Source organism: Daphnia magna, linkage group LG5 (genome assembly GCF_020631705.1).
Source record: "Daphnia magna isolate NIES linkage group LG5, ASM2063170v1.1, whole genome shotgun sequence".
Lineage (NCBI taxonomy): Eukaryota > Metazoa > Arthropoda > Branchiopoda > Diplostraca > Daphniidae > Daphnia > Daphnia magna.
The window spans coordinates 666,845-677,501 of NC_059186.1; the positions used below are offsets into that span (position 1 = coordinate 666,845).

The 10,657-nt window shown below is 40.5% G+C and overlaps 3 protein-coding genes and 2 long non-coding RNA genes across 9 annotated transcripts; 2 read left to right on the plus strand and 3 right to left on the minus strand.

Moving 5' to 3' along the window:
• Window positions 1–50: 50 nt before the first annotated feature.
• Window positions 51–3,398, minus strand: LOC116922485 (sodium-independent sulfate anion transporter). The gene is given in 11 exon segments (XM_045173698.1): window positions 51–763; window positions 831–995; window positions 1,107–1,252; window positions 1,332–1,472; window positions 1,535–1,696; window positions 1,796–1,960; window positions 2,132–2,266; window positions 2,269–2,308; window positions 2,413–2,633; window positions 2,697–2,895; window positions 2,954–3,398. Coding segments are annotated over 11 exon segments (2,046 nt in total). The 5' UTR covers window positions 3,305–3,398; the 3' UTR covers window positions 51–442.
• A 2,135-nt stretch (window positions 3,399–5,533) lies between these two features.
• Window positions 5,534–7,673, plus strand: LOC116922489. 5 transcript variants are annotated; one of them, XR_006646735.1, is made up of 8 exons: window positions 5,534–5,748; window positions 5,812–5,937; window positions 6,556–6,768; window positions 6,842–6,990; window positions 7,061–7,214; window positions 7,265–7,329; window positions 7,391–7,461; window positions 7,534–7,673. It is a non-coding gene; the product is annotated as an uncharacterized LOC116922489 (long non-coding RNA). The 5 variants fall into 5 exon arrangements; XR_006646736.1 differs by having other exon boundaries at window positions 7,274–7,329; XR_006646734.1 differs by having other exon boundaries at window positions 5,535–5,748; window positions 7,394–7,461.
• LOC123472320 (putative inorganic phosphate cotransporter) lies at window positions 6,235–8,781 on the minus strand. Its single transcript, XM_045173704.1, is given in 11 exon segments — window positions 6,235–6,736; window positions 6,824–6,943; window positions 7,019–7,066; window positions 7,131–7,204; window positions 7,325–7,457; window positions 7,550–7,692; window positions 7,789–8,025; window positions 8,095–8,182; window positions 8,269–8,405; window positions 8,408–8,506; window positions 8,634–8,781. Coding segments are annotated over 11 exon segments (1,425 nt in total). The 3' UTR covers window positions 6,235–6,538.
• On the plus strand, window positions 7,692–9,384 carry LOC123472321. The gene is made up of 4 exons (XR_006646739.1): window positions 7,692–7,767; window positions 7,864–8,245; window positions 8,313–8,518; window positions 8,599–9,384. It is a non-coding gene; the product is annotated as an uncharacterized LOC123472321 (long non-coding RNA).
• A 437-nt stretch (window positions 9,385–9,821) lies between these two features.
• LOC123472319 (L-threonine 3-dehydrogenase, mitochondrial-like) lies at window positions 9,822–10,608 on the minus strand. The gene is made up of 3 exons (XM_045173703.1): window positions 10,507–10,608; window positions 10,387–10,439; window positions 9,822–10,310 (listed from the first exon to the last, which is right to left on the minus strand). Exons 1-3 carry the CDS (start codon window positions 10,596–10,598, stop codon window positions 10,183–10,185), a joined length of 273 nt encoding a protein of 90 aa, XP_045029638.1. The 5' UTR covers window positions 10,599–10,608; the 3' UTR covers window positions 9,822–10,182.
• Window positions 10,609–10,657: the final 49 nt, after the last annotated feature.

Sequence of the window (10,657 nt, forward strand, 5' to 3'; positions counted from 1 at the left end):
CGCAATATTACATCAAGTCAAAAATCTTGCAGTAAATACGTAAACTGGTATAGTGTTAGCTTACTTATTTATTCGTTCTATGCTTTCTGTCACGAGGAATTTGAACATATATAAGATAGGAAACACGAAAACCGAAAACAAATGGGATAACTTTGAAAGACAAGGAAGTTATCGAAAACAAGAGAGACGTCATTCTGTCCAGGTTGATGTACGTAGCCTAGTTACTATGTGGTGCTATCGTCATTGTTATTCCACATTATGTGCTCCACTTCAAGATAAGGTTAAAGGTGGATTTTCCGCTTTCATATTTACTCACAAGATAAGCTAATTCACACTGCGTGTGCAGTCTCTACACAATTTCCACACCCGTTTGTTATGCTAATTGAATATTGATAAGCTCGGCTCGGATGACAGACGAAGACGAAAAATATTAGAGAGCAATTCACGGCGTTCCGTCGTTAATATCCACTCTAGCAATAGGCGTCACTTGGTCCGTCTGGCTCTTTCTTTCGACGCTCGAAGAAATTGATTGCAACGACGTCTGCTCTGCCACAGGAGGGTCATCATTTGGCAATGGGTTCACGGACATACATCCATCTTGATTAGAAATTCCCTTGAGCAAGATTTCCATATCTTCTCCTTCCTTGTGAATATGGAAATCACACCCCATCCGCGACAAAATGAGGAAAACTTCTGGTTTGATTCGAGTCAAAATAAGTTTATGTCCGTGTTTCTGCAGCCTCTTGATCATGTTGTCAAAGCCCTGTGCAAACGACATTTGGGTTCGATTATGCATTGTACAGTTATATGATTTGGATGGATTATTTTACATAAGCCGTTGTAAAATCGGCTGCAGAGACGTGGCTCATGTCGATTACGACGATAATACCAGGATACAGCGCGGAAGCTTTTCGCACGCTCGACATGAAATATTCCATGGCGGTGAACACTAAACTGCGATCAGGCACGATAAGAAGATATTCGGTCGTTGGGTTCTTTTTTGAAAAGCCAAATATTTACAGACAGATAAGAAAACAAATGAATTCTTCATCCCCCCCACTGTAAATTTTTTTGGGTGAGTATTTCACTTCATTTATTCTATTTACCTTGACTTTATGGATTTTAATCCGTGGGCGGGCCGTGCTGTATAAGAGCATGCCAAGATTAATGGCCGCGCCAATCAAAATGCCTTGCGACAGACCGACAAAAACGCACAAGACGAACGTAACTCCAAAAGGCACTAAATCAATTCCTGCGTTCAAGCAGTTGAAGCAGAAATTAGCCCAACGTGCGTGTCGTGTAATAGCAATAAAATGAATTGATTTATTAACTCTTTGATTTCCAAACCATCTTGACTAAGCTGACTTCCACCATGAAGATAACAGCGGATATAATGACAGCTGCCAAACAGCTTTTTGGAATGTAGAAGAAGTATGGCGTCAAAACCGTAATGGCCAGAAGAACAAGAGCACCTGAATAAAACCAAAAGATTTAAAAAATAAAAATCGTGAATTACGAAGTAAGGTTTCAGTACCAGTGTAGAGTCCGCCAAAAGGAGTCCGGACGCCACTGGAGGCATTGACGACAGTGCGTGAAAATGCGCCTGTCACTGGATACGATGAGGCAAACGAACCTAAAATGTTGCTCGTCCCGATGGCAATCATCTCTTGACTGACATCAATGCGACTCCCTTTGGCTATACATTTGCACATCCATCCATGAAATCCAGACAGGATTGAAAATAAAATAATTCGAATCATTTCCGTATGGCGGCGGCTGATTTGATTTATCTTACACAAGGATTTGGCAATCGCAATCGATTCAATAACGGCGACCAGTGGAGAAATGTAGAGCGAAGAACCTAGATTTTTGCAAATGTCCAGAAAAGAGTATGTCTTTCCATCTGCCTCGAAAGAAAACGGTGGTGCTCTGAAAGGAGGGAATCCGCTAGGAATATCACCTACATATAACCATTAGATATTTTATGGGAATGTTTGGGATGTGGACTAAAAAGCCGTCACCCTTTTAACAAAATTAAAAACGTTTTTCTGGAATGACGAAATGGATTTAGTTTTCTGTTTTTGCAGGGACTTCATTTAACTAAAAATATATTGGGATGTGCGTGAATTACCAGTTAGAGTGAAAGGAAAATTTTTTTGGCCAGGTTCAGTCAAAGCGTAGGCCAAAATAGAAGCGGCGATGATGACGATGGCGTTACGAGAGACCGAAATCAGCCAACATGTCGAATTGACCCAGTTTTGCCATCGCTTTCCTCTCCTTCTTTACCCAATTTGACTTGATCAAGAATCTGCATTAAAGCTGTGAATTAGGTGCGGAAAGTATCGTCCACAACAGAGACGAAACAGTTCCCAGTTGGTCTTAAAAGCAGTAGTAAAAATATTTATGTTCTACCCGCAACAGAAGCAAAATAGCAATGGATGAAAGACCCAAAACAGCATCCCATTTTTTGGTTTCTTCTATGTGTTCAAACACCGCGATCCACGTATTGAGGAACCCTTCCTCATCAAATTTGAGGCCGAGAAGAGCTTCAATTTGTGTTGTCGCTATCGTGAAGGCGGCGGCGCTCGTGAAGCCGGCCACGACTGGATCTGCGATAAAGTCAATCAAGAAACCTACAAATCGTAAACAGCCTTCCATTATTAACAGAACTATCGGTTAAGAGTATGAGCCCTTGCCGAAATTGAGGAGGCCGAAGAGAAGAACAATGCAACCGGTAAGAAAAGCTAGAAGAATAGCTGCTTCAGGTCCCAACAGTGCAGCTCCGGAATCGTAGGTAACAAGTGACATAAGCGCCGTTGGCCCAATAGTGACAACAGGCGTACTGCCGAAGAGGAGATAAACAAAGCATCCCACATACGAAGCGTAAAGTCCATACTAATAACAAATTCAAATTTTTAGCTTTGATTAGCAACTGCATTTGATGAGCTAATACCTCAGGAGGAAGTCCGGCCACGGTTGCGTAAGCTAATCCTTGTGGAATTACTGTTACTCCAACAGTTATTCCGGCCACAAGATCAGCTACGAAGTCTTGTGCAGAGTATTTGGGAAGCCATTTCAGTATTGGGAACCGCATGTATAACGTTTTCTTACGGAAAATTCGTTCTCTTCGCTTTTTCCACCAAGGCGGCGGAAGCGAATCGTCTCCGCCATGTCCCTGTTTCAATCGAACAACAGTCACGGAACTCGAAGGTATTTCAGCCTGGTTGGCCTCGTCGTCGCTGTCGGTCTGAAAACTCTTTTCTGAGGCACTACTCGAAGAAACGCTTTCATCATTGGCCGTCATATCAAACTGTACATAGACTTTGCAAGGAATTCAAACCCGAGAAGCAGAAAAGGCTGTAACAAACGGACTGGCTAGCCAAAGTAAACTGACCGTATTTTAAAAATATGATTAAACTGAATAACATTGCTTGGCTATTTTATCGATTGCGGGTTGTAATAGAAGTCAATCCTTCGGTCCGACTATACATGTGATAACGACACGCCTACCAATCAAGATTAAAAGCTCTTGGTCTTTGGAAAACAACAATGAAATATATATTGTATGTGTGTTAAAGGTTTATCTCAGTAGCCTACATCATATTTTAGGGAGATGGTTTTATGCTTGTCTTAACGATCAATAAAGTTTCACATTTATTCATATTCACACACACACATATACACACAGCAACTTGCAAAAGGCACAACAAGTAATTTTGACTAGGTTATTACCAAAGGTGATGAACACATTTTCACACACACATTCACATAAACATGCACACAGACATGCACACAATTTTGGGAATACAGGCATCTACTAATTTGGGTTATTCAAAGACGAATTGGTAATTATATTCGTAATTTCTGTTGGGATCTCCAATACCTGCGTGTTTCAAAGAATTTGTTTTTATTGTGTCAACAAAGCCCCCGACTCATTCACATCATGGAATAAACAGCAAGCAGTCCAAGAAAATTTAACCCAAGACAATTTTTGTAAGAGGTTTAAAGTAGTGCATTTTTTAGACTATAACCAAAACATTACACACACACATACACACACAGACACACACAGATGCACACAAGCAGTAATTTTGACTAGGTTATTTATATCAAAGGTATACACATTTGATCACATACACTCATACAGACAAGCACACAATTTTGGGAATCATTAATTGTAATCGGTCTCGTGGTCTGTCTCCGCTACCATCGCTTCCTCTTAGCCTCCAACACGTTTATCTCTTCTAATGACAGTACCTGGGGCAGCCAAATGACTTCTTTGGAGTTCGATCCCTTGAAACGTTGCTTTACAGCAAGAGTTGCCGGGGCATCTTCTTCTCGCTTACGCTTAGTCGTCATGTCGTTAGGCCATTCTCGAGATGGTAACTGTCGCAACGCCCCAGGTTTTGGTTTCAGGAACACAGGCAAAGGTGGTCTGACCAGGCGGTCTGCCAAGGGGTTTGGCTTATCAGTGGGTTCTACTTGTCGTACGATGGCTGGTTTTAGAACCGTTCCCCCAACATAACGCGTTAAGGACTCGCAATCTTTGCCCTGGCCGCTACTACTTTACGCATGGCAGGTGTCTGAAAACAAACATGATATTTAGTCTTAGCCAGGTTATTATCCTTAGATGGTTTTTGGTTAGCAGCAACCAATAATGCCTGCTGAACCCGCTTCTCTTAGCCTCCAACTCATTTAGCTCATCTCTCGGTGTTATCTGTCGTAGCCGAGTGAGATCAATCGAAACTAGGAGAGATGGCCGAACGGCTGGTAGACCTTTAATCAAATCCTTAAAAGACATTTTCTTATTAGCTTGTGAATAGATAGTTTGGAATGTGAGTTTTAATATGGGGAGTAGGAGAGGTCTGCCTAGCTATTGGTTAGATAGTTCAGCAATTAAACTTTGCTACAATTATAACTCAGATAGACGATTGTAGGTAATGCATTCCGCATGGTGCTGAGGCCACACGCGACTGTTCATCCCTGAGAAGCCCAATAAGCCCTTGCCCGTGCAGTCTGTACACCATCCGGCGACTTTAATTGAAATTGGCTCATATTCCGCCTTGGCTCGGCTCTCCCGCCACTCGCTTCCCCGTCAATAGGGGGTGGGATGGCCTGCCTGAGCAAGCAGGCCACCATTTGGGCAATTTACACTCAAGGACGCATTGCAGACCAAGCAAAGCCTGGGTTGGGCATGCTGCAGCCAGTCTCACCTGAAGCGCACAGGTTCGTCTTGAGACTAGCCCCATTGCCGCAGTAATGATTCTGCGGCCTAGGCCCATACCTGGGGGAAAAAAAGAGTTTTTTTTAAATTGCACAATGCAATTCAGGTCACTTAAAAAGTACGGCTAATACTTCCCGTAAGACCGGCGTCATTCGCGCTTTTTCCCGCTTGATGTCTTCGGTCGGCGCGCACCACGGCATGGTATCGGGATGTCGGGATCTTCGGTCCTCCTAATAGAGGAAAAGCGGTCGGGAAATTACGATAATGTTTGGGAAGTTTCATTTTCGGCCGCCAGGAGGCCAATGTACTATCCTCTGCTGTTGTGAGATGCAAAAATATATTCGTCTGCTATTGTTTTTTTTTGTTTCATTTTCATTACAGTTTTTATTATTTTTTAATATTCGTTAATTATTTCGTTTATGAAAAATGTAGATTAGTGGTTATCCTGTTGGATGGTTCCAAGTCAATCGTCAAGCCTATTACTCTTTGTTGTAGCGAATGTGAATAACTTTGTAAGACAAAAGGTTGTATGTCATATGTTTTGTCATGTTTAATAAATTTAAAAAACTTAAATACATTTTTCATAGGTGTTGAAGTACGCAAAAACAGCAAAGCCAGACTCTTAGTTTATATACAGAAGCCTTCTGTACTTGAGGAAATGGCAAGCATAATTTTGAAAGAAAGAATCTTCTGTAATCGTTCAACTTATACAGGTATTACATTTGTTTTTCTTCAAGTAGGTTGGAAAATATTTCCTGTTGTTAGTAAAGAGACTATGCATTCAAAATTAGTGAATGGCAATTACTGTTTAATTTTAAAATTTAACTTTGATCATTCATAAAAAGAATCATTAGAATGTGTAAGGAGAAGCATTCTACTATGATGTAGCAGGGAATTGTCGAACAGGCAAATCTGTAATAGCAAGTCATCACTTGCTAAAGTGATTTGGAAAGAAAATACAATAATCTGAATGACAAGTAAATTTATTACCAAATTTGATAAATCTAAAATAGTTTTAAATGCTTCTGTTTTATTTGTCCAAGTTTTTTCTCACTTTGTTGTGGACATTGGGATTGATAATATCAGCCTCTACATTGTACAATAATGGTATGGCTTTCAAATTGTAAGGGAAAAGGGGTTGGCTTGATATGCTGTTGTCTTTGGGAGGGGGGTAGAATATCAGCATACATAGAATATATCATAAAACATGATTAAAATTTCAAATGTGTGTCACAAATTTTTCTGTATTTTCATTTTTCTTGTATTAGAAAAAGATAGAAATGTCGAAAAAATCTAATTAATCATCCTTTTGCATTAATCCGATTTGCCAGATTTTTCCGAGCTGGTGAGGGAGTCAATCGAATCGTTTCTCTTTTGTTCCAGTGGATGGGTGTCTTTGAGTTTGTTCCACGGCTGCTCTACACCAGTACCAAAAATGACGTAAAACAAATTCGTCAAAGCGTAGATGCCTGCTGAAAGGAAGAAAACCGTTTGCCATTGATCGATGGAGCCCTTGGTTGTCGAAGATGTGAAAACACATTAAAGTAAAGAAAATAATTTTCAAATAAAAATTCAATTTAAATTGAATAATGGCTGTACCGATTCCGTTACTATCAGATTGACAACATACGGTGCCAGAAATCCGCAAATGCTGGCGACACAGTTTGTAACGCCCATCATAGTACCGGCGTAATTCGAAGCAATGTCGATATGATTGGCCTATAGATACAAATTCAACGTATAATTGCTTCAAACTAAAAAGAAAAGTAATTCAAATGCAAAAGGAAAACTTACTAAAAATCCTGAATAAATTGCCCCATTAAAACCACATGACAGGGTGAGCTGAAAGGAAATTCAACACTCTTAATTACTGTGCAAAAATGCATTGTTCTTTGCATTTGTTTACCAAAGTAAGAGTGGCAACTCGGTCACAGCCTGTGTAACTCGCGCCAATGAGTCCTAAACCTGGTATCAGGAGCCCTGAATATACGTGAGTGAAAAACCAAATCTACGTAATAAATCTAATTGCAAATATTTTAGATACTGCAGGTGTCAATTTAGAAGGCCGGAAGCTCACCGTTGAATAGCAATTATATTTACCTATGGTAGTGAACAACTTCCTCGTATTGGTCGTATTTAAAATTTGATTTTTTCTCATTGCGTCAGCAGTGACACTAAAGGCGATGGAAAACAGCCACATTGCTAAATACGGAAGGGCTGAAAGCAATCCGTTCTAGGTAATAATTTTGAACACATCCAGTTTGGAGAAGACGTGAAGATGAATTATTACTCTTATTTTTTATGTCAAGTTCAAAATCAGCTTACCGCTTTCAAGTCAAAGTGCAGGACGGTCTTCATGTACGTCGGCAGTTCTGTAAGTAGCATGGAAAGACCCCAGCTATGGCCCAAATGGGCAACTAGAATAGCCCACAGGTGAATGGAAGTCATGATTGTTGACCACGGAGTTTCTGGAAAACTAAAATGGAATAGGAATCAAATTTAGATCGGACTCTTTCGAGTTTACGAAAAAGTTTACGTCGTGTGTAAGTGATAAAAAGAGAAACATTTGCCCACCGAAATTGGCTTCAATACCCCAGTGGAGGCGAGAATGTAACGTTTCTCTTTCTCCGAAATTCTAGGATGCACCGACGGACTATCATAGACCAAGAAAACCCAGCCAATAAACCAGAGAATTCCGATTACGCCAGGGACATAAAATGCCAACGGCCAGCCGTTATCGAATTCGAGATTACACAGGAACCCAGACAATGGCATGATGATCACCGTCCCGAATTGAGTACCTTAAACGAAAACAATTGAGACATTAGACACATTGCGGAGCGAGGGAGTGTCACACGCAAGATGAGAACCTGCCAAGACAAAGGCGCCTATAGTCGTCCGTTCAAATGTAGGGACCCATTTTGAAATCATACTATTAGCCGATGGAAACGTCACTCCCTGAAATGAATTAATCAACCAATCAGTCAACCCGGATTTAAAATTTCTTGTGAAATGATAAAGGTAAATCATCTTAGGTATCATACCTCAGCTAGGCCAGTGAGTACACGCATTGCTATAACTGCTCCAGAGCCGCCATGTCGTGCAGCCAATGGAGTCAGCATGGAAAAGAAATCGGTGAGAAGGATGCCAATGCCCAACACGTATTTGCCTCCGTACTTCCGGCTAAAATGCCACCTGGGATCTGCGTCACCATGTAACCCCAGAAGAACGCACCCAAAATCAGGCCTTGTGTTTCACCGTCCCAATCAAACTCGCCGTTGTTCTACATAGGAAGTATGCATTAATTGAAAGGGAAGTGAAGCAAATTTCTAATTGACTAACACATTAACTATTTCAAATAATTTTTGCAATAGAATACCTACTTCACTGTCACCGGATTCATCATTTTCGCACTGTTCGCTGCCATTTCCGCTGGAGCCTCCGCTACCGCTCCTGCCGAAGAACGTCGTAGTGTTTGGAGTTCTAACCATGTCAACGATAGCCACTGACAAATTGATTCGCATCATGTAAACAGCAGCCAAGCCGAGAAATCCCATCAAAGCGAAAACATGCCGCGATCCGAAGAAACCTGTGCAAATATCAAGAAATGTTTTTAAATATTGCGCACATAGATTTCCATTTATCCTTCAAAAAGGATGGAGATGGAAACGTCATTGCGTTTACAAACCGTCTGGACGTTCGGCTCCTTCATTGTCTCCACGTTCATTTCCATGAGGATGTTGCTCGCTGATGTTGGTCTGTCGATAATTACACCAGTCCGACACAAAGGTTAGTGAAGGTTAGTAACATAATTGTGAAACGGGTTTTTGTTTTTTTTACCTCTGAATCACTACCTACTTTCTGATCGTTGTTTATGGCTCTTATCTGTCGATTGTTTGGTGTCTACGGCGATGATGGAGATTGTGTGCGACAGAGGCGGTTGGCTGCCTTTCTCATCTCCGTCAGCATTGCTTGACGTGTCACTCATGTCTATATATTGTTTTGGCTGGTCAGTCGGCGTAGATAAACAATCGTAATACTATCAGGCTTAAAGGCATTTAGATCTAGATAAAGGTTGTTACAGAACATGCTTTCTACGCCACACCATTTTGATTGACACATTGCAAAAAAGGAAAAAAAAATAAAATGAAATAAATCGATTTCCAGACGTCTTTTGCGAAAGTTCAAACTAATGTACACAACCATTTGAATTGATTTTTAAATCTTAAATCGATTTATTATTACAGCTGGTAAAATTTATAACTTTTTGGAACTTACTTTAGCAGTACATAAATGGGCTCTCAGCGCTATTATTTGCTGCCACAGACGCCTAGACGAGTCGACACTGTTGAAAGACACTGAAGACTCTGGCAGTTTGTAGACAATTTGACTCGTCTCACAGTGGATTTAACGATATCGCTACCGATAAAATCATCATTTTTAAGCTTATCTAATTTTTTTACTATGACACAGCTTGGGAAGGTGGTTAACTATACGCTGCGTTAGTCTAATTCAAACTTCTTCGTTACTACATCTTCAATTGTTTTTTCTTTTTCTTTTATTGCAATTTTTTTATTTCGTAGCTGACACGAACGACAAATATTAACTCGTGTATTATAGAATCATGAGTATCATTAACTAGAAGGAATAACGGAGGAATCTTTTCCTAGCATTAATCCTAGACGATTGCTCGAAGGGCATGAGTGGACATACGTTTACGAATAGACTTGTAATCCCTCTGTGTAAGTCAGATTGCAACTGATATCAGACACCGAAAGAAATGTCATTTACATATACAAGATTTAGAAATGAAAATGTAGTCTAATGGTTTCAGTTTGATCATTCTCTAATGAGAGCTACTTTGGCATTTTATTACAAGTTGAAAATGTTCAACTTTTTTTTTTTTTCGAGGTGCCGCTAGCAACTGTGTAAGGCTCTTTCATTACCCGTTTTGTAATTCAGATTTGGTACTTGGGCCGCAGTGCGTCTACCATGATATCAACCATTCCATCGATATCATATTGAGGCTTCCAATTCCATTCAGCTCGAGCTTCCGAATCATCAAACACCTGCGGCCACGAATCCGCTAATTTTGTTAAGGACGAAATGAAACTGAAACTTTAAGACGAACTCTGACTAACAATTTGAAAAATCATTCTTACCGATTTGTTGGCGCGAATCCGGTGCATATGTTACTTTAAGATCTGGTACGTGCCTATCATAGAATCCAAATTTTGGCTTATTTGAGATAGCATATTAGTGACCTGAGCACAATAGCTTACCTCTGCACGCTTCGAACAATTTCTTCAGGTGTGAAACTCATTGCTGCTACATTGTACGTTCTGCGTTTCAGTGCTTCGGGAGGCAAGGCCATGAATTCACAGAGCGATCTAATAAAAGTGACATTAACCGCTAAAAAGGAAAATTCAATGA

Excerpts from the sequence above, each read along its gene's own strand:
- LOC123472319 (XM_045173703.1), bottom strand. The coding sequence starts at position 10,598 with ATGGCCTTGCCTCCCGAAGCACTGAAACGCAGAACGTACAATGTAGCA. Across the intron at positions 10,440-10,506 it reads ATTGTTCGAAGCGTGCAGAG|GCACGTACCAGATCTTAAAG; the intron begins GTAAGCTATTGT and ends ATTCTATGATAG. Across the intron at positions 10,311-10,386 it reads GGATTCGCGCCAACAAATCG|CGGATTCGTGGCCGCAGGTG; the intron begins GTAAGAATGATT and ends TAACAAAATTAG.